Source organism: Achroia grisella, unplaced genomic scaffold (assembly GCF_030625045.1).
Source record: "Achroia grisella isolate CSIRO2021 unplaced genomic scaffold, CSIRO_AGI_Agris_v1 utg598, whole genome shotgun sequence".
Taxonomy (NCBI): domain Eukaryota; kingdom Metazoa; phylum Arthropoda; class Insecta; order Lepidoptera; family Pyralidae; genus Achroia; species Achroia grisella.
In genome coordinates this window covers 173,274-196,624 of record NW_026712958.1, presented here as the reverse complement: position 1 = coordinate 196,624, position 23,351 = coordinate 173,274, and the positions used below count along the sequence as shown (strand labels likewise).

At 35.4% G+C, this 23,351-nt stretch overlaps 2 protein-coding genes across 2 annotated transcripts; one reads left to right on the top strand and one right to left on the bottom strand.

Annotated features, from left to right (window-relative positions):
* Positions 1-8,197: 8,197 nt before the first annotated feature.
* LOC131848842 (dynein light chain 1, cytoplasmic) lies at positions 8,198-14,496 on the bottom strand. Its single transcript, XM_059198787.1, has 3 exons — positions 14,362-14,496; positions 12,806-12,929; positions 8,198-8,497 (listed from the first exon to the last, which is right to left on the bottom strand). The coding sequence occupies exons 2-3, from the start codon at positions 12,911-12,913 to the stop codon at positions 8,336-8,338; spliced, it is 270 nt and encodes an 89-aa protein (XP_059054770.1). The 5' UTR covers positions 12,914-12,929; positions 14,362-14,496; the 3' UTR covers positions 8,198-8,335.
* A 644-nt stretch (positions 14,497-15,140) lies between these two features.
* LOC131848830 (serine/arginine-rich splicing factor 1B-like) lies at positions 15,141-22,624 on the top strand. The gene is made up of 5 exons (XM_059198773.1): positions 15,141-15,499; positions 17,039-17,402; positions 18,238-18,311; positions 19,580-19,723; positions 21,693-22,624. The coding sequence occupies exons 1-4, from the start codon at positions 15,321-15,323 to the stop codon at positions 19,701-19,703; spliced, it is 741 nt and encodes a 246-aa protein (XP_059054756.1). The 5' UTR covers positions 15,141-15,320; the 3' UTR covers positions 19,704-19,723; positions 21,693-22,624.
* The last annotated feature ends 727 nt before the right edge of the window (positions 22,625-23,351 follow it).

The following is a 23,351-nucleotide window of genomic DNA, read 5'->3' as shown; positions in this document are numbered from 1 at the left end:
GGCCCGAATGTATAAGATCGTTGTTGACCATGATTTTTATATAAAAATCTCATAATTGTCGTGTGCATGGAAACGGGACGTGTGCAGCGTTAGAGATGTGTCAACTCGAGTTGGAAGAATTCAACTGGTAAATAAACGAATCAAGTGAAAGAGCGAGAGCATGATTCTGTCGTCGAACCGACAATGACAAGTTTTCCGATCATTTCATATCATAAAATTTTCACTCGTCACAAATGTCTCGATATTAATTTGAGGTGATCATTTTTTTCCCATATTCGTCCGATTTTTTTATCATTAAAATAATAGAAAATCATTTATTCAAATAAACTTAATTTAAGCACTTTTGAATAGTCATAACAATTTTTTTTATCTACCGCTCGTTCGGAAATCTGTCTCAACACAAGAAGAACGAGCAAGAAACTTGTGTGTTTCTACTCGCCCTGTATGGTTCGGAGAAGCTTTCAAGGCCAGCTGCAAAAACATGAAAATTCTTCGAAAAATTAAAAAAAAACTGTTTATTCAAGGTAACGAGTCAACTCGAGTTACCTGAGTTTCAACTCGAGTTAACTCGAGTCATGTTTATTACGAGTTAGCACATCTCTATGCAGCGTAGGGTGTATGATAAGCAAGTCTGCGGTTTATGTTATCAATGCAAAATATGTCTAATAATAGTATAGAATAGAATAGAATAGAAAATCATTTATTCAAATAAACTTACATTGAAGCACTTTTGAATAGTCATTACATTTTTTTTAATCTACCGCTCGTTCGGAAAGCTGTCTCATCACAAGAAGAACGAAAAAGAAACTTGCGTGTTGCTCTTTTAAATAATTTTATTATTACTTTACATTTTTAAGTTTAAGTGTGTGAATACAAACCACCAATTAGCACTAATTCAATTAAATACTCAAATAGAAAAATATAGAATATATAACCAACTGATTAAACAATTAATAAGAGGAAATCAGTCATAGTGATTAGAGCAGACCAGTCCCTACAAGCAGCACCCGTTCACGAGTATGACGGATGAGCCAGCCATCATTGCGCTCGACCATATTTTAGGGAGCCCAATGACACGGCCCACCACGCCGCCACAAGTCTGGACATTTTAGTGAGCATGACTACTCAAAACACTAGACCACGTCAAAGCTACTTACAATTGCCATCTGATAGTTATAGTATTCACATTTTACATAAGAATGCATGCGGCAATCAATACAAAAACCGCTACGCTTTCATATTTCTAAAATCAATCAATTAAATCAAGAAAGCAGTTATAAATAATTAGGAAATAACTATTACACTTCAAATTATGAAACAGATGTATATTTTTTTAATACCATCATTGTTTGGTCTCCATTTTTAACAATAATAATAATATATACTTTCCAATAAGATGCCCGTGTTTGAAGACACAGTCAAATATAACTACGACTGATTTAATCTATTTGTACACTAGCTGTTCCCGCGACTTCTTTTTCTAAAATAACAGTAGCCTAACTTACTCCTTATTACATTAGCTACCTGCCAAAAAAAGTCCGATCAAAATCGGTCCACCAAATTCAGAGATTAGCCGCAACAAAGAGACCGTCAGACAGATAGACAGAAATTGTAAAAAATGTTATTTTGGACTTTTATTAACAGGTAGGTAATGCAATAAGGAGTAACATAGGCTACTTTTACTTTATAAAAATAAAATTAGAACTCCATGCGGACGAAGTCGCGGGTACAGCTGTATTTCATATAACTAAACAACAAGAGTGACCCCAAAAAAATTACTGACTAATATTTCATTTTATTGTTTTACGTTTCGGCATAAAAAAATACATTCAGTCCTAAATTTCCACCCTTTCTACTATCAACCCCAGTTTTTTATAACGATATTAATTGATATGGCAATACGTTTACGGGTCATCTAGTTAGACTACTAGTCATCATTACATAGTATAAAACAAAGTCGCCGTCGCTGTCTGTCCGTCCCTATGTACGCTTATATCTTTAAAACTACGCAACGGATTTTGAAACGGTTTCTTTTAATAGATAGAGTGATTCAAGAGGAAGGTTTATATATATAATACATATACATCCGTACAAAGCCGGGGCGAGTAGCTAGTGTAATATAAAGTTCTGTCCCAAAACATTGACTATTGTCAACGCAATACTTATATATGTAGCTAACTGAACACAAAAGGATAATGTGGACTGATGATCTTATTGCTAGCAATGTACCATGTCAGGTCGACCTCCACGCGGTTCCCCCTGGAAACCATCGCGATAAATTCTTAGTGAATTTATCACGATGGGCTAACTGACCTGACCTCATGTTCATCTTATCATCCTCCACTGGTGCCCCGCCAGCGTAAACCGTTAGCGCAGGCGGGTGCACCATTCCATTATCATCAATAAAATACAAATGTACACATAATGCATTTTGATTATGCTGACGTGTGTCTTACTAATCTCTCCCAAGATCAGTTGAATAAGTTGGACCGATTACTTAACAACTGTATTCGGTTCATTTTTGGGCTGAGAAAGTGACCACGTCTCTAAATTTCGCTCACAACTTAAATGGTTGTCAATTCGTAACCGCAGAAACTTGCGTATCCTTTGCACACTCTTCTCCATCATATTCGACTCTTCCTCTCCCACTTATTTGAAAAATAGATTTCGGTTCATTGGCGACTCTCATTAACGTAACCTCCGTTCAGTTCATAACCTCCTTCTCTCTACTCCTTCCCATCATACAAGCTTTATGTCAAACTCCTTCACAGTTACGGCAATTAACCTCTGGAATATAATGCCTGTAGACCTGCGTAGTGACCATTTTTAAAACGAAACTATTTAATTACCTGTTGAGTCGCAAAATGAGCAACTGTAGTTAAGTAACTTTCAACTATATTTAGCGTATTTATGTATTTATTCTGTATAATTTATATATTTCAATATATATATATATATGTGTGTGTATATTTAAAGTATATATTATATTTATATAACATAAATTATATATGTACATAGATTTTGTTTGCCTATTATTTAGTACAGTATTAATATACAAATTTTTGCCATTACTGCCCTACAACGCTTTCTAGTTCTACCCAAAGGTTAGCTGGTAGAGAATGCCATATGGCATTAATACAATAGTGTAAAGAATAAAAAAAAAAAATGCCATAAGTAGGTAGATACGTGGAAAACCACCACGTGACGTATGAACGAGTCGAAAGGATTTCATTTGAAGGTCACTGAAAATCGATGAAGCACAATGAAAACATTATTACTAGGCAACAAGTACATACATTAGGGTTGCCAACGACAAGTAAAAAAATAGGATTTGAAATAGAAATAGAAATAATCTTTATTCAAATAAACTCATTACAAGCACTTTTGAATAGTCATATTTTTATTCTACACACGAGAAACATTGTGTTACTCTTTTGAATAGGAATGCAGATTCATCACAAGAAGAATGAGAAAGAAACTTGTCAAATTTGGTTCATATATTGAGACTTGCGAGATAAATATGTGTTCCAAATTTCATAAACATATCTCAAACGGTTTTAGATATTAATGTCCAAAAATCGTCATTTTTTATATATAATCAAAATTATAACAGTATAACATTTGGTATGTAAGAATATAAAGGCTGATGCGATAATAAACATAGAAATCGCTACGCACTCATTATTAGTGTAATCAGATAATATTGTCAGTGCTATGGATTTTAAGTTTTTCTATAAAACATGACCTTAGGCTACATATTTATCCTAAGTTATAAGAAGAAATGATATTTTATATTGGTATAAATACATTTCAGGACAGACCATTGAACTTGGCAGCCATTTAGATCTCATCTCTTTTGTCGTAGAAGTCAACAATCAAGGTATACATCATAATATTAAACTCGGCTATCATTTCACATTTATGTTTTTGATGGGATAAATAATTACAGTATAACATGTAAGAGGCATGCGATAATCAACATAGATCGCTACGCACTCATTATTAGTGTAATCAGATATTGTCAGTGCTAAATTTTATATTATCGTAACGACTTTTTTATAGTAAGCAAAGGAACTGATATGAAATGAAATTTTATATGACATTTAAATCTTTTTCAGGCAGATTTATAACAGACTCTGGTATAAATCTGCCTGAAAAAATATTTAAATTGGATTAAAGAAGTTGGAAAATCATTACATAGTAAATATATCTTTATTACATAGTATAAAACAAAGTCGCTATCGCTGTCTGTCCATCCCTATGTATGCTTAAATCTTTAAAACTACGCAACGGATTTTGAAGCGGTTATTTTTAATAGATAGAGTGATTTAAGAGGAAGGTTTATATGTACATTACATGTACACCCGTGCGAAGCCGTGGCGAGTAGCTAGTATTGGATAATTGATTGCTCTCGGTCTAGCAGTTTAGCAGACCGCTTTACTTCGAATGGTCGCGGGTTCGATTCCTCGCACGGTGCAAACATTTGTATTCACGAGTATGATAGTTTGTATCGGTCTGGGTGTATTCTATATATATTATATATGTTTACAAAAAAAACTAAATATTTATATCAGTTGTCTACTGCCCATAACACAAGCTCTGCTTACTGTGAGACTAGATGGCGCTGTGTATTTTTTTATGGATGATAAAGGAATGGTGCACACTGGCGGGTTTACGCTGCAGTGGAGGATGATAAGATGACCATGAGGTCAGGTCAGTTAGCACATCGTGGCAAATACACCAGAAATTTAACATGATGGTTTCCAGGGGGAACCGCGTGGAGGTCAACCTGACATGGTACATTGTTAGCAAGGGGGTAATTAATACACTAATAATCAGGGATGTTAGGAAGCTCCGTAACTATCCATTACTATCGGATATCCGATATAAAAAAATATTCATAACCGTAACCAAATCCGAAATAAAAATTCCGGATAATATCGGATAGGGACGGAGCCTAATTGAGACACGTTATGTAACCGTTTTATTAGCTATTTGTATTTTACTTTTGAAATTCCTTAAAAATTAATATCCGTAACCGAAATTATCCGAAACTAACGGATAATCCGAAATAATTTCATATCCGCATCCGTATCTGTATCCGGTATAATAATCATTCGTATATCCGAAACCTATCCGTATCCCAAATTTCATATCCATAACATCCTTGCTAACAATAAAAAAACAACCATGGGAAGGATCCCACCAATTATACATGTTGAAAACTAGTTACTAAAAGTGCGTAAATATTTCTCTTTTTTTTTAATTAAAAAAACCGATTTTTTAAAAAAAAAAATTAAAAAATGACGATACTTAAAATTATACAGGACGTCCCAGTACACTACAAAAACTAGGACATGTCCTGAGAAAAACCGACGGGTGGTAACTTTCAAATATAAACAAGATGCAAATACATACATATAGCGTGACACGACTCGACCTGCAATATCACATACCATTAAAAGTATTTCATGTCCTAGGTTTGAATATTTTACTAGTCACGCGATGTATAAACTTTTTTGTTTAACAAATGGAAATCATAGCTTCATTATAAAAATGTATGCGGTCAATATATTTATGACTATCTGAATTTATTAAAATTTATTTATTTATTTCAGGCTTCTAATGGCCGAAATTATAGTCTATGCATATAAATAAAATTGGAGTGTCTGTTTGTAATATTGAAATAACCGTTTATTACTACATGCATATGAATAATATATACGGTACATATACCAAAATAACATTTTTTATAGTTTTTGTTTGTCTGTCTGTTTGTTCCGGCTAATCTCTGAAATGGCTGGACCGAGGAATTTTATTGGCGGGTAGCTGATGTAATAAGGAGTAACTTAGGCTACTTTTATTTTAGAAAATAAATTTAAATTCCACACGGACGAAGTCGCAGTAACAGCTAGTATAATAATAACAATCTCAGGACAATTCACACAGCGCCATCTAGACCCAAATTAAGCTACCTAAAGCTTGTGCTATAGGTAATAGACAGCTGATACAATACATGTTTTTTTTCGTAAATACATACATATTGTACATAGAAAATACCCAGACCGATACAAACAATCATACTCATGAATAAAAATGTTTGTGCCGTGCGAGGAATCGAACCCGCGACCATCGGAAGTAAGGCGGTGTGCTAAACTGCTAAACCACCGAGGTCGTTATAAAATTTATTTATTTATTTCAGGATAATAATGTTTATTACTATAAATACCTTATAGACCAACAAACATATAAAATCCTTACTTAATATTATAAATATACTAAAATTATAAAAGCCTGTCAGTCCATCGCGCTTTCACGCCAAAACTACTGAAGCGATTGAAATGAAAATTTGGTACACAGATAGTCTAGACCCTGAGAACAGATATAGGCTACTTTTTATGCGAAAAAGGGTTGTGTAAGGTACTGAAAGGGGTGATGAAAGGTTTTGTGGAAGTATCCTAATTTTTAAGCTAAAAGCTCAAAACTTATTTTTTAGGCTGTTGATTAAATATAAATAATAATAATAATAATAACAAGGACAATTCACACAGTGCCATCTAGACCCAAGTTAAGCTAGCTAGAGCGTGTGTTATGGGTACTAGATAACTGATACATATACATAGATATCTTTTTTTTTGTAAATACATACATATTATACATAGAAAACACCCAGACCGATACAAACAATCATACTCATGAATAAATAAATATGACATTCAGTTTTTGAACATTTTACCCTGAAGGGGGTAAAATAAAATAGGTGATGAGAGGTTGTATGTATATTTGGGTTTTTTTATCTGTAAAATAATTGGCCTAAATAATTAAAAATGGTATCCAACATCAATATTCTACGCGGACGAAATCGCGGTTTATTATTAGTATAGTATAAAAAAATCAAGACCTATGTATGGACATACTATTCAATAATCTTAGCTGGATGGTTATCATAAAGTCAAGTGTGAAGACTACTTAATGTTTCTTACTATATTTTGTACCCCAAGGGGTTTTCTCGGGGTTGTTCAAGTACCAAAATATAATACTTATTACAAAAATAATGTACAATGTAGGGTAGTGTAACAACTGTCAATAGCTCGATATGATGCTACGACCTTTTACCATCACTTCGCTCACCATTGACAAGGAATTCATCCCTACACGCTGGAACCTATATGGTTTCGGATAGTGCAGTTTCAGGTGCTTCCTCTGGGGTTTTACAAGGCTATATTCAGGTTTCTCAGACCGTATGCTTGTTAGCCTCGATCGAAGTATATAAAATACTGTGCTGTGGTTTTCAAAACCCACCTTAAGTATCAGTTTTTTGGGGTACCGCGAGGTAATGGTACATTGTTAGATATAGAAATGGAAATAAAAATAATCTTTATTCAAATAAACTCATTACAAGCACTTTTGAATAGTCATATTTTGATTCTACCACTCATTCGGAATGCAGATTCATCGCAAGAAGAATGAGCAAGAAACTTGTGTGTTGCTCTTTTGAATAGATGTTTTTTATATAATAATTACAGTATAACAAGTAAGAGGCATGCGATAATCAACATAGAAATCGCTACGCACTCATTATTAGTGTAATCAGATAATATTGTCAGTGCTATGGATTTTAAGTTTTTCTATAAAAACATTGTCGTTAACGAATTCTTAAATTTTATAGTAAGTATCATCGTTTATGCATCGTTTCAAAGAAACGCGCCCTTATCTTTAGTGCTCTAAGAACGCAGGAGGGAGTTGGGAAAGAAAAGAAATCACATTGGTTTGTAAGAAAGTTTAATTCGAGAAGTATTGAAAATATCTCCAGTGAACATATCAACAAAACTAAACATTAATTTAGATACATAAGTACAATTATATATACCTTCCGCGCTATGCTAGGTAATTAGGAATAAAACTCTACAATTAACTAAAATTTTCTTTAATATAAATACACTAAATGTGAATGTTGTCGAGTCAGGTGGAACCTTAATTAACTAACACAGTACAAACATACAACCAGTGCGCCGGGGACTAAGTGAAGTGGCTCGACGCACATGCGACCAGCGCAGAGAACCGCTCGCCCGAGCGCTCGCCCGCTGCCGTCCGGACGACCGGACACCCGGACACCCGGACACCCGGACGTCCGGCCGTCCGGACAAAACCGTCCAGCGTCCGGACGTCCGGGGGCGCGGCAGACCGGCGTCCGGCCGTCCGGATGCGCGGCCGTTCGGCGTCCGGCTGCCGGACGTCCGGACGTCCGGGTGTCCGGGCGGAGCGAGCGAGCGCAACACTATGTTCGCTGCTAACAACAAAAAATTTAGAGAGCAAGAGTGGGCGGGCGCACGATCTAACCGCTCTTGAACAGCAGGATGGCGACCTGGCCGAGGTAGAAGTAGATGAAATGGCGCGTCTCGTGCGTCACATACGAGCCGAAGTTGCGGCCCACGATGCAGTGCCACGTCGGGTTGTACTTCTTGTCGAACTCTTTCTTTATATACGCGGCGATGTCCTGCAGCAACACAACAAACATTTCGTTAATGGAAGCTATACTGACACGACTTTGGAAGGCTGTTCGATGAAATTGTAAAGTCAGTATCGGTCAGGCGGGAGTTAGCCTTCAGCCGCTCCATAAGTCCTTCCGCGGGTTTGAAGTGCTATCTGCACTCGCACCGGGGGCGGATCTACCTAAGGGCATTTTGGGCTGCAACCCAGAGCCCTGAAAATACAAAGGGCCCCCAGTCCCCACTGAAACGATATTTGGAATATAAAAAAATATCTAGAATGTTAAAAAGCCTATCATAAAGTTGGCAACCCTGAGATCAATCAACCAAGCAAGTGCGCGTCTATCGAAAGAAATGGGGAATTTCTGGTCGCTTATTTTTGATCGGTGTATTTTTTTAGTTGAGTAATTAAGTAGGTAGGCCTCTAAGTAGATTTAGCCCAAGGCCCCACAAATTGACGATCCGGCCCTGACTAGCACCCTATCGTTCGGAGAAGCTATAAAGGCCAGCTGCGGCAGTCATGTGTCTCACAACACTTCTCTTTCAATGATGTGATTTCCCAACTCCATTAATTAATACAGCGATTTACTAGTTATTAATTTCATATTGCGGCACAATCAAACAAAACAAGATAATAAAGATTCTAACTCTTGAATTTTACTCTTTAATTTATTATGTTCCAAATCTTTATTACATAGTATAAAACAAAGTCGCTGCCGCTGTCTGTCCCTATGTAAGCTTAAATCTTTAAAACTACGCAACGAATTTTAATACTTTTTTTTTAATAGATGATTCAAGAGGAAGGTATATATGTATAGTACATGTACACCCGGGCGAGGCCGGGGTGAGTAGCTAGTTATTAAATAAATTTGTTTTACAATTTTGAAGTTCTTGTAACAAGTCAAATTTTTGCCTTCTAATACCTAGATTTCCAACATTTTGTACGAGTTCTCAACTTCTCACCAACTTTTTCCGACTTTTAATAAATTTATTTAATCTTTACATATAAAAATTACGTGTCACGTTTGTCCGCGATGGACTCTCCAAACTACTGAGTCGATTGCGAATTTGATTTGCACATTGTGTGCAATTTGATCCAACTTGAAAGGTAGGATAGCTTACATCTCAATTTGTAGTCCCAATATTATTCAAGAACCTTAGCCACAGCAACGAGTCGGCTTTTTATATATATCTTTTAATTTATTAAAACTACCATTTGAGCCGTATTAGTTAAATCTATGATCAAGTGAAGGACATGTACCACGTCAAATCTACCTACACGCCCTCCCCCTGGAAACCGAGGTCTATTTCAGGTAAATTCACCACGATTTCAAGCTCATCCTATCCTTCATAACCCGCCAGCGTACACCATTTGCGCAGTGCGAGTGCACCATTACATTATCATCGCTAATGTTACAATCTTACTCATATACATATAAATAAAATTGCGAGTGCCTGTTTGCAATATTAAAATAACCGTAGTTTATTACGTGCATACGAATATAAATATGGCACATACACCAAAATAGCATTTTTTACAATTTTTGTCTGTCTGTCTGTCCGGCTATCTTTGAAATGGCTAGACCAATTTTGACGGGACTTTTTTTGACAGGTAACTCGTGTAATAAGGAGTAACATAGGTTACTTATATTTTAGAAAAATAAGGTAAATTCCACGCAGACGAAGTCGCGGGATCAGCTAGTTATTTATAAATTGTAGCAATACCCAACAGTTAAAGTACATGTGAAATTGTCGTTCAAACAATCTATTTATTGCGGTCGACCACAGGAAAACCACTTAAATACAGTTTTATCAGTGTGTGAACGCAACGCTCGGCACTAACTAACATAACCACAGTGTTGTGAGGCCCCACTTGTTTAGCGGCTGCCAGTAGGTCAATTAATATATGCACACCAAATCTACCACTTCCATTACACAAAGGTTATGAAACACTAGCTGCACATTTAGACCCATAGATGGCGCTGTGTAAATTGTACAAAAAACTGGATGTAGATTCATAGCTTTAAGAGCAAATAGCCTTCGATAAACTTAATTGTAATGTTAGTGTTGGCCTCACTAATAATAGTATAATGGCCCTTATGTATGGTCTTGATAGACTATTATGTTCTAATATTGTACAGATGCATATTCATTTTTTTTTAGATTCATTCATTCAATTCAAATACAAAAATCATTTATTCATGTAGGACATATTAGCCGCTTATGAACGTCAATTTTATTACATAACTAGCTGTTAAATTTAACTTTACTTTTCTAAAATAAAAGTAGCCTAAAGAACTAAAAAATATTTTGTTCGTCTTAATTTATTCGTTCCATTAGGTACTGATAGGTTCAAACTAATACATTTACATCGTGCATCATCCCTAATTTTATCCCTATGGGGGTTGAATTTATCAAAATTCTATTTAAGCGAAGGTCTTCATCATAGTAGCTTCCATCTTTAATTTAAGTTCAGTCTAAAATCTAAGAAGATTTATACAGACTTTCATCCCATATTTTATCTCCTTAGAGATGGAATTTATTAAAACCCTTCTTAGGGGATGCCTACATCATAGTAACTCTATGCATGCAAAGTCTCAGCCCGATCGGTTTAAAGTTGACAAAGTTTCATGCCCTATTTTATCCCCTTGGGGGTAGAATTAATCAAAATCCTTTCTTAGCGGATGCCTACGTCATAACATGGCATGCAGGTATGCCAAATTTCAGCCCGATCCATCCAGTGGTTTGGGCTGTGCGTTGATAGATCAGTACATGCAAGTATGCCATTTTTCAGCCCGATCCGTCCAGTGGTTTGGGCTGTGCGTTGATAGATCAGTATGTCAGTCAGTCACCTTTGAGTTATATATATTTAGATAATTTTAATTTTTCCCTACAGTTCAGTTCAGTATATAGATCCAATTGAGAAGAACTGGCAAGAAACTCATTTGAATATTTTATTTTATTTTTTTAAAAGCCAGTTCTGTGCATGTCCAACATTAAATGAAAATCCCGTGCATGAAGCACTATTGCCATGGACGCTCGTCTTTCAAGTAATCTACACTAGAGAGAATACCAGTATTTCATGTTTAAAATGATTCAGATCAAAAATACAGATGTTAAAAAACTGTTCATGCTAAGCACAGAAACTCTAGAAAACTCTAGAAACTGCATGTTTATAGTCCATTAAAGAAATTATTCTACAGTTTAAAACCTGTATTATGACAGTGACAGACTATATATTATTCAAATGAGCTTAGAACCAATTTGTATTGTTGCAGATCACACAATGTTAAAATTCAATAGATCTTTTATGGGAACTGGTATAAAAATTTACAATAAAATACCAAAGGACAACTGGAATTAGCTTTATACAAATCCAAATATCTGTTAAATCATATTAGAATAGAATAGAAAATCATTTATTCAAAAAACTTAATTTCAGCACTTTTGAATGTAACATTCTTTCTAATCTACCACTCATTCGGAAAACTGCCTCATCACAAGAACAAGCAAGAAACTTGTGTGTTACTCTTTTAAATAATCCTCGTAAGTTCACATTTTACAAGTAGAAATGTGTGATTACAAACTACCAACCAGCACTAATTTATTTAGGGTCAAATATAAAAACAATAAGATTAAATCAGTCGTAGTGATAAGAGCAGACCAGTCCCTACAAGCAGCACTCGTTCACGAGTATGACGCATTTACTGAGTAAATCCTATTATAGGTCTTTTAATGGGTATAAAAATTTACAATAAGATACCAAAGGATATACTGGAATTGGTTTTAAATAAATTCAAAACATCTGTTAAATCACATACCAGACACCTATATAAGATCACAGTATATCTTTTAAAAAAATAGAGATTTAGTTGAGTTTCTTGTCAATTCTTCTCTACTGAATCTTTATACTGAACTGCAAGGGAAAAAATTGCCTGTTCTTTGCAATTGAATCTTTATACTGAACTGAACGGGTGGGAAAAATAATACAAAAAAATTTAACATTCATAAGCGGCTAAAATGTCCTACATAAATAAATTCTGTTTGATTATTAAATGTTATTTTTATGCCAAACTATGTATTGTCAAAATTTCAAAAGTATAATTGTGTACTATTTGTAATAAATAAAATCGAAATATTTACAAAACTTCAAAGAAACAAGCACCTGAAAGAAGCCAAGATGACCTATGAGTGTTAGATAAAATAGCAGAGTAAAATTTGGAATACTTAAAAAGGAACAATCACCTGAAAGAAGCCAAGGTGATCTACCACTAGTTAGATAAATTACTACAGAGTGTAAAATTGAAATGGCTTACTTTCTCTATGTTAAATTTCTCGAGCGCTTGTGTTGCACAATCTACTGCGTCTTGCTGCATCTCTTCGCTCATGTCGGCATTCTTGATCACCGCCTTGCGGTCGCACATCTTGTCAGCTGTGTTCCTGCCGCAACAAACAAAAATTATTGACTATTGTTATAAATTCAAACGAGCTTCAAGGGTTCATGGCCCAGGTCCCCCATCAACATGCTGCCCCACTTTCATGACTGAGGAATACTGGCCGAATGGGGTGGTGTATCAGCACTACACCGTTGCCGATTGCCGTCGTCAGTGCCATGACCATAGAGACATTTTTTATGTATGTTTGTCTACAAGGTATTTGTAATATGGGCCATGTGGCCTGAATTAAATAAAAAAATCTATATATATTAATTTTGCTTAAACCCTGCTTCTTTCTGTCAAGACAGTCAAGACAATCATTTATTATTAATTTTATTGATTTTAAATGCATTATAAATAGATCACAGTTAGAAACACAAACACTTTGGATATCAATATTTATCACAACCCCTCCAGACTCATTTTAGTTGATAACTAAAATAAATTAGAGTATTTTGTATTTTAAAGACTAACATAATAAAATTATTTCACCTATTAAACATTTATGTCCTCTTATTACAAGATATTTTCATAAAAAAAAAAATTAAAATTAAGTACACTCTTTTAATTTTTTATAGGAGAAGACTAAAATATGTAATAGCGGTTGAATATTAATATGCTTTATTTTATTTACAAGTATTAAATATATTTAAAGTAAATAATATTGTGATGAATCAGTATGTCAAAGAAAATTAACATAAAAAAAATGTTTAGAAAAAATTAAAAACTTTCCGTAGTAGAAATGCTAACCTTGTAATCAGTAAACTAACGTAATTTTGTTTTCATCTGCATGATTTTCATAAGCCTATATAATATTTTATCTCGCGTTATCAGGGACGTGGAAAGATTAGGATATGAAATGTTTCGATACCAGAGCTGTAGCTTTCAGCATCATGCCTAATGCTCATTGAATGTTTATATTCAATAACAGGCTAAGCTAAAAATAGACTCCAGTAAAGGTCAGGAGCTACCCGGGACTCCAGCGCGCCCTTTATGAATTTACCGTGGGAATCAACTCCGCATGCTTTCGCAAATTTTCTAGATTGTTCAAATAAAACCTAACGAGCACTGTAGGTATACCTGGACTCCTGTATGCACTGGGGACGTTTTTTCGTGCTTATTCGAACGGAAGCGGTAGCAGACAGGCCCGTCATCAATAGAAATCGAGGAAGAGCGCGAACGACCCCCGTTTTAATAAAGGCTTGCAAACAAGATAAAACTAATCCCACCTACCAGGTTACTGCTATAATACCATAGAAACATGAAAGTTTGATCAATACAGGCATATTTTAGCGAATACATGCGGTTTGAAACCGCATTATTCAACAAATCACCATTTTATGATTATTTCCAAAATTACCTGCTTAATTTTCACTAAAATAATAATAACTATAAATAACAAAGAAAATATTAACACTAAAATAAAATATACTCACTTTTACTTCCAGATATGAACAAATTATCACGTAAAGATTTTGATACCGGAGATTCTGACTACTTTCTATAGGATTCTTTCACAGGCTTCTTTCGTTAAATGTTTCTTTGTAGTGCTGCAGATGGCGTTCCAAATTTGAAAGATTAAAAAATGACGTGTATTATGGTGCGTTCTAAACATAGTGTTTTATTTTCGGCCAGTCTGAAATAAATGAATTCTTTACGCTTTATACGACGTTTTAACCCATATTAGAAATCTATTAGACCTTTTTAGTGGTTAAAAAAAGAACAAGAGTACGTTACTTTTTAATTCTGTAAGATATTTTTTTATGATAAATATCAAACAATGAAATCCCCGTTCAACTTAAATTTTTATTACATTACTATTTGATTACAACAAAAATTACTCTAAATGTAACAAATATTCTGGTTAAATATATTCATTCTTTTCAAAAATATTAATTTTCAGAATATAATGGCTAGTAGACGTAATGTTACACAAAGCGATAGGGTTTTGATTTAATGTGGTCACCATGATGTTGCTTTAAATACAACATTTCAATATTTTACAATGAGAAACACTTTATGATTATTATTAAAGTTATCAAAAAGATATTTTAGATATGGTATATTAAATAAATGATAAAATTTGATAAATTATCGTGAGATAATTCATCAATTTTATACGACATACTCAATTTAGAAACGTTTCAAGAAATGGCGGCATGAACGCATTCGTTTATAAAAAAACATGTAAATTCCTTTTCCTGTGGAATTGCAATGCAACTGTCAAACGCTAAAATCGTCCATTAGTCCGTCACACGGACGACGCCATATTTGATTAATTTAATTGTTGGATCATACCAAACTGACGCTATAGCTTGAATTTTGTTCCGAATGGAAAATCGTGTTTCTTCATAATTATAAAATTTACGTACCATCTGCATAAGATATAAATATTATGTCGGGAGGTAGCGGCAACAATAGAAATGAGTGCAGAATATATGTCGGTAACTTACCTCCGGATATTAGGACAAAGGACATACAAGACCTATTTTACAAATTCGGCAAAGTTACATTTGTCGATTTGAAGAACAGGAAAGGGCCACCATTCGCTTTCGTCGAGTTTGAGGATCCTAGGTGAGAAATAATCAATATAAAGTATCATTAAAATCATTTTGTGTTTATAAAAACAGCCATCATGTCGATTTTAAAATTATCAATGTTTGTCTATCGTACGCCTACTGTATTAGATTGGAAAATTCCGTCACAAAATAATCACGTGTAATTTAATGCCACTTGTACTACATACTTCAATTATTCGTTCATGTGCGAAAATTTCAAGTTAGATATTTTTGCTTGATAAACAAAAATGTAAATGCTCAATTAAATTTTCTCTCTAGTTTTTATTGTGGTATTACGTATGAAATTGTTAACTTAAATTCAATATATATATATATTATAATACAATTGTTTGATGACCTCTGTCTGTCTTTATGTTTGTGTGTATTTATATCATACACACGCTTCATCCGACGGGTCTTCATCCGCGTGGAATTTAACTTTATTTCAATAAAATAAAAGAATTTTTCTAAAATAAAAGTAGCCTAAGTTACTCCTTATTATATCAGCTACCTGACAAAAATTGTAAAAAATGTTATTTTGGTGTATGTACCGTATTTATATTCATACGTATGTAATACAAAACGGTTATTTCAATACTACAAACAAACACTACAATTTTTTTTATATGTATAGTTAATGATGTCGTTATAAATCTATTATATGCAATTAATGTATATTTAATCACTGTAATTTGTAAAATATATCAACTCTATGTACTAGTAAAAGTATGTATTATAATAAAATAACAACTATATAACATTAATTTAACTATCTCTCTAATACAATTCACTTTAGCATTTAAATTAGAACCAGCACATTCTATGCTCAAACACCGAATGCCGCGGCTTACAAAAATCCTCCCTTTTATACAGAGAAGATATGAGTGGGGGTTATACGCAACTAGTTTAACAATACCAAGTAATAATGAAACTACCTTCTTTTAATATTAAATATCAGATTTTTTGACAATATCAATGTGAACCCTAACAAATTTCTGTATATTTTGTATGTATTTACAGTGTCTCAAAATTTTTATTAAACAAGCTGTTCTGCATCATTGTCCATGTGTATTACAACCATCATATTTAAGCCACTTTCTAAAATCAGAGTGGCCTAGGTTTTTTTTATGGATGATAATTGAATGGTGCACCCACCTGCGCTAACGGTTTACGCTGGCGGTGCACCAGTGAAGGATATTAAGATGAGCATGAGGTCAGGTCAGTTAGGCCATTGTTACAAATTCAACAAGAATTTATCATGGTGATTTCCAGGGGGAACTGCATGGATGTTAACCTGACATGGTATATTGCTAGCAATGAGATCATCAGTCCACATTACTATCAATCCCCTTTCCCCCCAGTGGTCTATGTTACTCCTTACAATATCAGCTATCTAGGAGTGAACAGAGAAAAAAATTAATAATTTGATATTGGGGGTACATAGAGTACATAGAGCACCATTACATTATCATCCATTAAAAAAAATGGATCTAATCCACTTGATTAGAACTGCTTGTCTATTATTTGCATAAAAAAATCTAAAACAATGTTACAGAGATGCTGACGATGCAGTCCGCGCCCGCGACGGTTACGACTATGATGGGTACAGACTACGCGTGGAGTTTCCTCGCGGTGGCGGCGGTGGAGGCATGAGAGGAGGCCGAGGAGGACCCGAGCGGTTCGGAGCCAGGACAGCGACCAGGGGACCCCCCGCTCGCCGATCAGAATACCGTGTGCTCGTCACTGGACTACCACCATCAGGGTCCTGGCAGGACTTGAAAGATCATATGCGGGAAGCGGGTGATGTCTGCTTTGCCGATACCTTCAAAGATGGCACAGGTGTGGTGGAGTTTCTACGTCACGAGGATATGAAGTATGCTGTTAAGAAATTGGATGACTCAAGATTCAGGAGCCATGAGGTGAGCACCCACAGCTATGAACTATAGTCTGTAGTAATATAGCTCTTTTTGTTTGCCAGTTTGATTCTGGCATTAGTGAAAATTCAAGGATATCTATTTGTAATTCCTCTGACTTATTATCTATATCTCTCAGTCTTTTTTTTTATAGAAGATGATAGAATAATGTTTAAATTTGATTGAGGTTAATTCATTCATTCATTCATCAGAAATTAACCTCTATGCTTTTCAAGAAACTTCACTTGGGGGCCCAATCTAACATAATTCTTTTCTAAAAATGGGTAAAATACCATGTCAGATTGAACACCGCATGGTACCCTTGGAAACCATTGTGATAAATTCCTGGTGAATTTGTCACAATGATGAGTAACTTGACCTAATGCACATTTTATAATCCGTCAGTGTAAACGGCAAGCGCAGGCGGGTGCACCATTCCATTATCATAAAATGTATCTAACTCTGCATATAACGACGACCTCGGTGGTCTAGCACACCGCTTTACATCCGATGGTCGCGGGTTTGATTCGCACGGCACAAACATTTGTATTCATGAGTATGATTGTTTGTATCAGTCTGGGTATTTTCTAAATATAACATGTATGTATTTACGAAAAAAAAAATCTATTTGTATCAGTTATCTAGTACCCATAACACAAGCTTTAGCTAGCTTAACTTGGGTCTAGATGGCGCTGTGTGAATTGTCCTGAGATTATTATTATATAACTATGTACAGTGTATCTGCAGCGCTGATTTGAGTACTTTATTGATGCTCCCCTTGTCAATTTTCTCCAAGTTAGTTCATGACACTATGATGGTTGATGTATGAACTTGTCTGCAGGGCGAGGTGTCGTACATACGTGTGAAGGAGGACTACGGGGGCGGCGGTGGTGGCGGTGGTGGTGGTGGTGACAGGTACTGTGGCCATCCTATATAAATTTGATTGTTCTGTTCTGTACATCCCCTCCCAAACTTTACCTTTTATTACAATTAATTAGACGAGATATTGGGATATTAGGGAGAGACTAGTCTCTCGCAGTAGAATTAATAATCTACTGATCAGATTACCAAGACATTACCATCTTGAAAATAAAATAATTATCAAAATTAGTTCTCATAAGAAAAAGTAAAACTTTCTTCTTAAGGTGAGGAGACATATAAAGTATAGGAAAATAATGAAACTGTTTTTTTTTGGAAATTGGTAAAAAAATGTAAATTGGGAATAGTATGCATCAGACGCGACTTTTTATCTATGGTATGTCTTAGATGCATCTATGGAAATAAACCATGGATACTTCTATATATTAAGTCTTTGTATAGTGTAGAAAATATGTTATGTACAAGCCTGTGAAAGATGATGATCATGATGTATGGTCAAGTCAGTCAGCCCATCGTGGTGAATTAACCAGTATGGTATTCAGGACGGACCACATGGAAGTCAACCAATCTCACACTATATTGCTAGCAATGAAGTTACTTATTTCCATTATTAATGATTCCCTCTCTCTACCCTGATGAGGTTATTATGAGCAGCGGTGTAGTATAGGCAAGAGTACCATTAGGGCTGGCATAAGGTACAGAGGGCTATCATAGAGTGGAAATGAAATGAAATTTGTTATAAAAGTAATATATAATAGATGGTATTCTTATTTATGGTTAGTTATGGAGTAGTGAGGGGTTATCATGAAATAGAGTATACAAGGGCTAACATAAAGTGGAGTAGTGAGGAGATATCCTGGGATGGAGCAGTGACGGCTATCATGAAGTGGAATAGTCATGGGCTATCCTGGGGTGGAGTAATGAGGGCTAACAAAATTCAAAGTATCTTTATTCATGTAGGTCTATCACAGAGTCTTATGATATGTCAAATCTACCGTCAGTTCAGAATGATTTCGAGATGAGAAGAACAGACAAGAAACTCAGCTCGTATTCTTTTCAAATAAACGTTGTACACGTTTACAATAATACACAGTCATTAAAATTCAGTTTGGAAGAATAGTGACCACCAGCATATGCTATCGCAAAGAACTAAAAATTTAATCAGTGTTCACAACCAAAACATGAAGTGGAGTAGTGAGGGGTAATCATAGAGCGGAGTAATATGGGCTAACGTGAAGTGGAGTAGTGAGGAGCTATCATAGTGGAGTAATGAGGGCTATTATATGGATAGTGAGATGTAGTAGTGAGAGCGTGTGGTGTGGGTGCAGGTCCCGGTCGTACTCCCCGCGGCGGCGCGGCTCCCCGACGTACTCCCCGGTGCGTCGCTCGTACTCGCGCTCCCGCTCGCGCTCCCGCTCCCCCTACTGAGGCGCTCTCCTACACACCAGGTACGTACATACATACACACACACACACGATCTACACGCTACACTTTACATAACCTAAACTAAAACGAAACAAATATTATCTCAAAACATAGACTAACAGTCTATTACGCGAGTACTGCCTTTGAAGCTTTTTTAAATTTAGATGAATATTAGTTTTTTTTTTCAAATAATTAATATATGTCAAAATCATATATCAGTCATATTTTAATTATTACTTACTAGCTGTACCCGCGACTTCGTGCGCGTGGAATTTAACTTTATCTAAAATCAAAGTAGCCTAAGTTACTCCTTATTACATCAGCTACCTGCCAATAAAAGTTCCGTCAAAATCGGTCCAGCTATTTTAGAGATTAGCCGGAACAAACAGACAGACAGTGTGTCTGTACCATATTTATATTCACATGCATGTAGTAGAAAACTGTTATTTCAATATTACACTCTCCAATCTGTTTATGTGGCAGTTAAATAAATCTAATACCTGAATCAATTATAAATAGATCCCTATAAAATGTAACAATAGCTTCAAGTCGATCTACATATACAGTCATAATGTAATATTCAAATCTAACTCAAAAATTATTTACAATATCACTTACATACAGTAATATATGATTGTACACAATATACAAACTAAATAGTTATTGTAATATTTAAAAGGTTCCCAATATTCAATGATGTTACTCACAATATAAAACTTGTTAACATTTATATGTTTAATTTTCATATAATATTTAAATAATGTCTACTAAATTCATGCACAACATTTGAAGATCTCTTCAATTGTGATTCAATTCAGGATCTCTTGGTTTTGTACACATATGTACAGTCAACACATTTTAGCTATAAGTTTCATCATAACTATGTCTTTAAAAACGATTTTTCAGACTACTGGACAATTTGAAACAAGTAACCTTTTTGTTTTATTATAATTGAAACAATGATACTTTGAATTTTTTATGTATAAATTTCATTGCATTGGGAATAAATAGTGATTGTAGAATCGCAAATATAAAATGATCGGTTATATAATGAAATAGTTGCATTTCTATATATATCTTATTTCAGAATAATATATATCTTATGTTAATATAATTCAAAAGTTACAAAGTTTTTGAGAGCCATTTCGTTTTTTTGTGTATAATTCACACAGCACTATCTAGTCCCAAGCTAAGCAGAGCTTGTGTTATAGATACTAGACAATTTATATACATAAAAAACATCCAGACTGATACAATAATACTTATGAATACAAATCTTCGTATCGTGCGAGGAATCGAACCCGCGCCATGAGTATGACGGTGTACTAAACCGTTAGACCCTCGAGACCGTCAAGTTTAGTTTATGAATAATGTAGGAAGTGATCTAGTCAGTTTATTATTCTATAATAGCTATCTTGCTTCTATATTTATATATAAAAACGTGTCACGTTGTTCGTCCGCGATGGACTCCCAAACTACTGAATCGATTGCAAATTTGATTTGCACATTGTGCAGTTTGATACAACTTGAATGATAGGATAGCTTACATCTCATTAAATCTCAAGTCGTAATACTATTTTATTCAAGAACCTTAGCCACACTGATCTGATCTGATCTGCTCGTTCTATAATATAGGCGACTAGTTTATATGATATCTAGAATGTGTTTTCAAATCCAAAATATCGTTACTCACGTAGGTCTATTACAGACTCTTGTCAAATCTACCGTCAGTTCGGAATGGTTTCGAGATGAGAACTGACAAGAATTTCGAACTCGTATTCTTTTCAAATAAATGTTGTACATGTTTAAAATAATACAGTTTAATTTAAATTAAAATTTGGGAGGATATGCTATTGCAAAAAGTCACAGTGTTCGTAACCTGAACAGACTGGGGACTGGCCCACAAGTTTAGATTCAATTATTCAAAGTATCATTGCGTATGTAATGTATAGAGGTGTGGACATGTGACCGACTGAGCATGTTGTTGACAGCGCCAGCCGCAGCAGCCAGCGCCGGAGCAGCAGTCGTCCGACTAGACTAGTTACACTAGCTCTACACATAACTAGCTCTACATATTTCACGGCCCGTTGCAACCACGCTCTTATCTGTACAATTTTCGGCTCGTCCCTAAAGCGATGTATGTACTGTGTAGCTAGATGTTTATACCTGTTCATATCATGAAATTATGGATTCAATTTGATCTGTGTTATTGTAGTAGATATTAATGTTATACGTGTGTTATTGTCGAGTGACGGTCATTCGTTTGTAGGCTGAGAATTTTACAGATAAATTTTTGACTATATAAGTTCTTTATTTCAAATGGTTATTTTAATAATTCGACATATGATAAGTGTATAGATGAGGGACCGCGACGGGCCGTCGTAATCTTTTGTAAATTAATTTTAATATGACAAAACAATTATTAGATAATTAAATAAGTTTTCTTTTGTTTCATCCACTGTGGATTGGGATCATTGGATGTGCTTGGCTGGAGGTGTGAGTCAGGATGCCGTAGGATCGGATCGGATCGGATCAGGGACGGATCGGACGGACGGGTGTTAGTGTCGGATTGGATCGGATCGGATCGCAGTAGGACGGTGCCGGTGCACTCTCGCACGGAGTGGGATCGTACCGAAGGATCTCGGATGTGGCCAGTCGGGTTGTCGGACGCACAGAACGGACCGAACGGACCGAACGGACGCCGGATCACGGATCTTTGGGTATGATTTTGTAATTATTGCAAATAACTTATGTTGAGTGCACGCTCGGTACAAAGTATTATGGCATGTTTACACGGCGACAGTTCGCCGCTGTCCCTCTCGCCGTCGCGTCTATGCCCGATTACCATCACCATCCGCCTCCGCCTGTCGCAGTCACTGCGAGAAACGCCCACGCTCGTAACTTGCGTCTTGTGAACGAGCGACGTGCTTTGACGGTACTCGCCCGCGATTTTTTTCAATTAACAATTAACTTAAGAAGCCAATAGATAATGTTTGTTACCCTCACAAAGTTATAGATATATTTATTCTTAAAACTAATATTTGGATAGGAAAAAAATAATTGTTTTTCATGTATAGAACGCAAAGTTTATATAATAGCTCTGCATGAGGTTAACAAGCGTTAATTGGCAGATTAAGTTAATCGCTTTTTGAAAAACCGAGTCGAAAAAGTGGGCCCACTGCGGCGGCGAGACCTCGGCAGCCAGTGAACTGTCACCGTGTAAAGCGTCATTGTTTGTTTGGATATCCCTAACTCACACTTTATTTGCTTCTCGATGTCTGCGTTTTATTTTCTAGACGTAGGTGAGCGACGGTTAGAACTGACGAGTATAATTAAGCTTCGCTCATTAGTGTGACACCTAACATTTATGTCATATAATAATTAGCATGCATTTTCTCCGCTTAATTCGAGAGGTGCGAGCGAGAGGCCGGCGCGAGACGAGCGTGGAACGAATGCCAGGTTTATTTGACGTAGTTTGTTATTCCCAAATTGTGTGAATGTGAGCGAGTGCGAGGTATATATTATATTAGATTGATAAACAAACGGATCACAAATTGTACCATATAATCGGCCGAGCGTCGACTGTATCATAGTTGTAATGGCTGGAAATGTATTTAGGTACTGGATTGCATTCCAAAAACTTACAGTTT

Coding starts and splice junctions, on each gene's coding strand:
- LOC131848842 (XM_059198787.1), bottom strand. CDS start 12,913: ATGTGCGACCGCAAGGCGGTGATCAAGAATGCCGACATGAGCGAAGAG. Junction 8,498..12,805: donor AGAAATTTAACATAGAGAAA/GTAAGCCATTTC, acceptor GTGTTGCTGCAG/GACATCGCCGCGTATATAAA.
- LOC131848830 (XM_059198773.1), top strand. CDS start 15,321: ATGTCGGGAGGTAGCGGCAACAATAGAAATGAGTGCAGAATATATGTC. Junction 17,403..18,237: donor CAAGATTCAGGAGCCATGAG/GTGAGCACCCAC, acceptor ACTTGTCTGCAG/GGCGAGGTGTCGTACATACG. Junction 18,312..19,579: donor GGTGGTGGTGGTGGTGACAG/GTACTGTGGCCA, acceptor GAGATGTAGTAG/TGAGAGCGTGTGGTGTGGGT.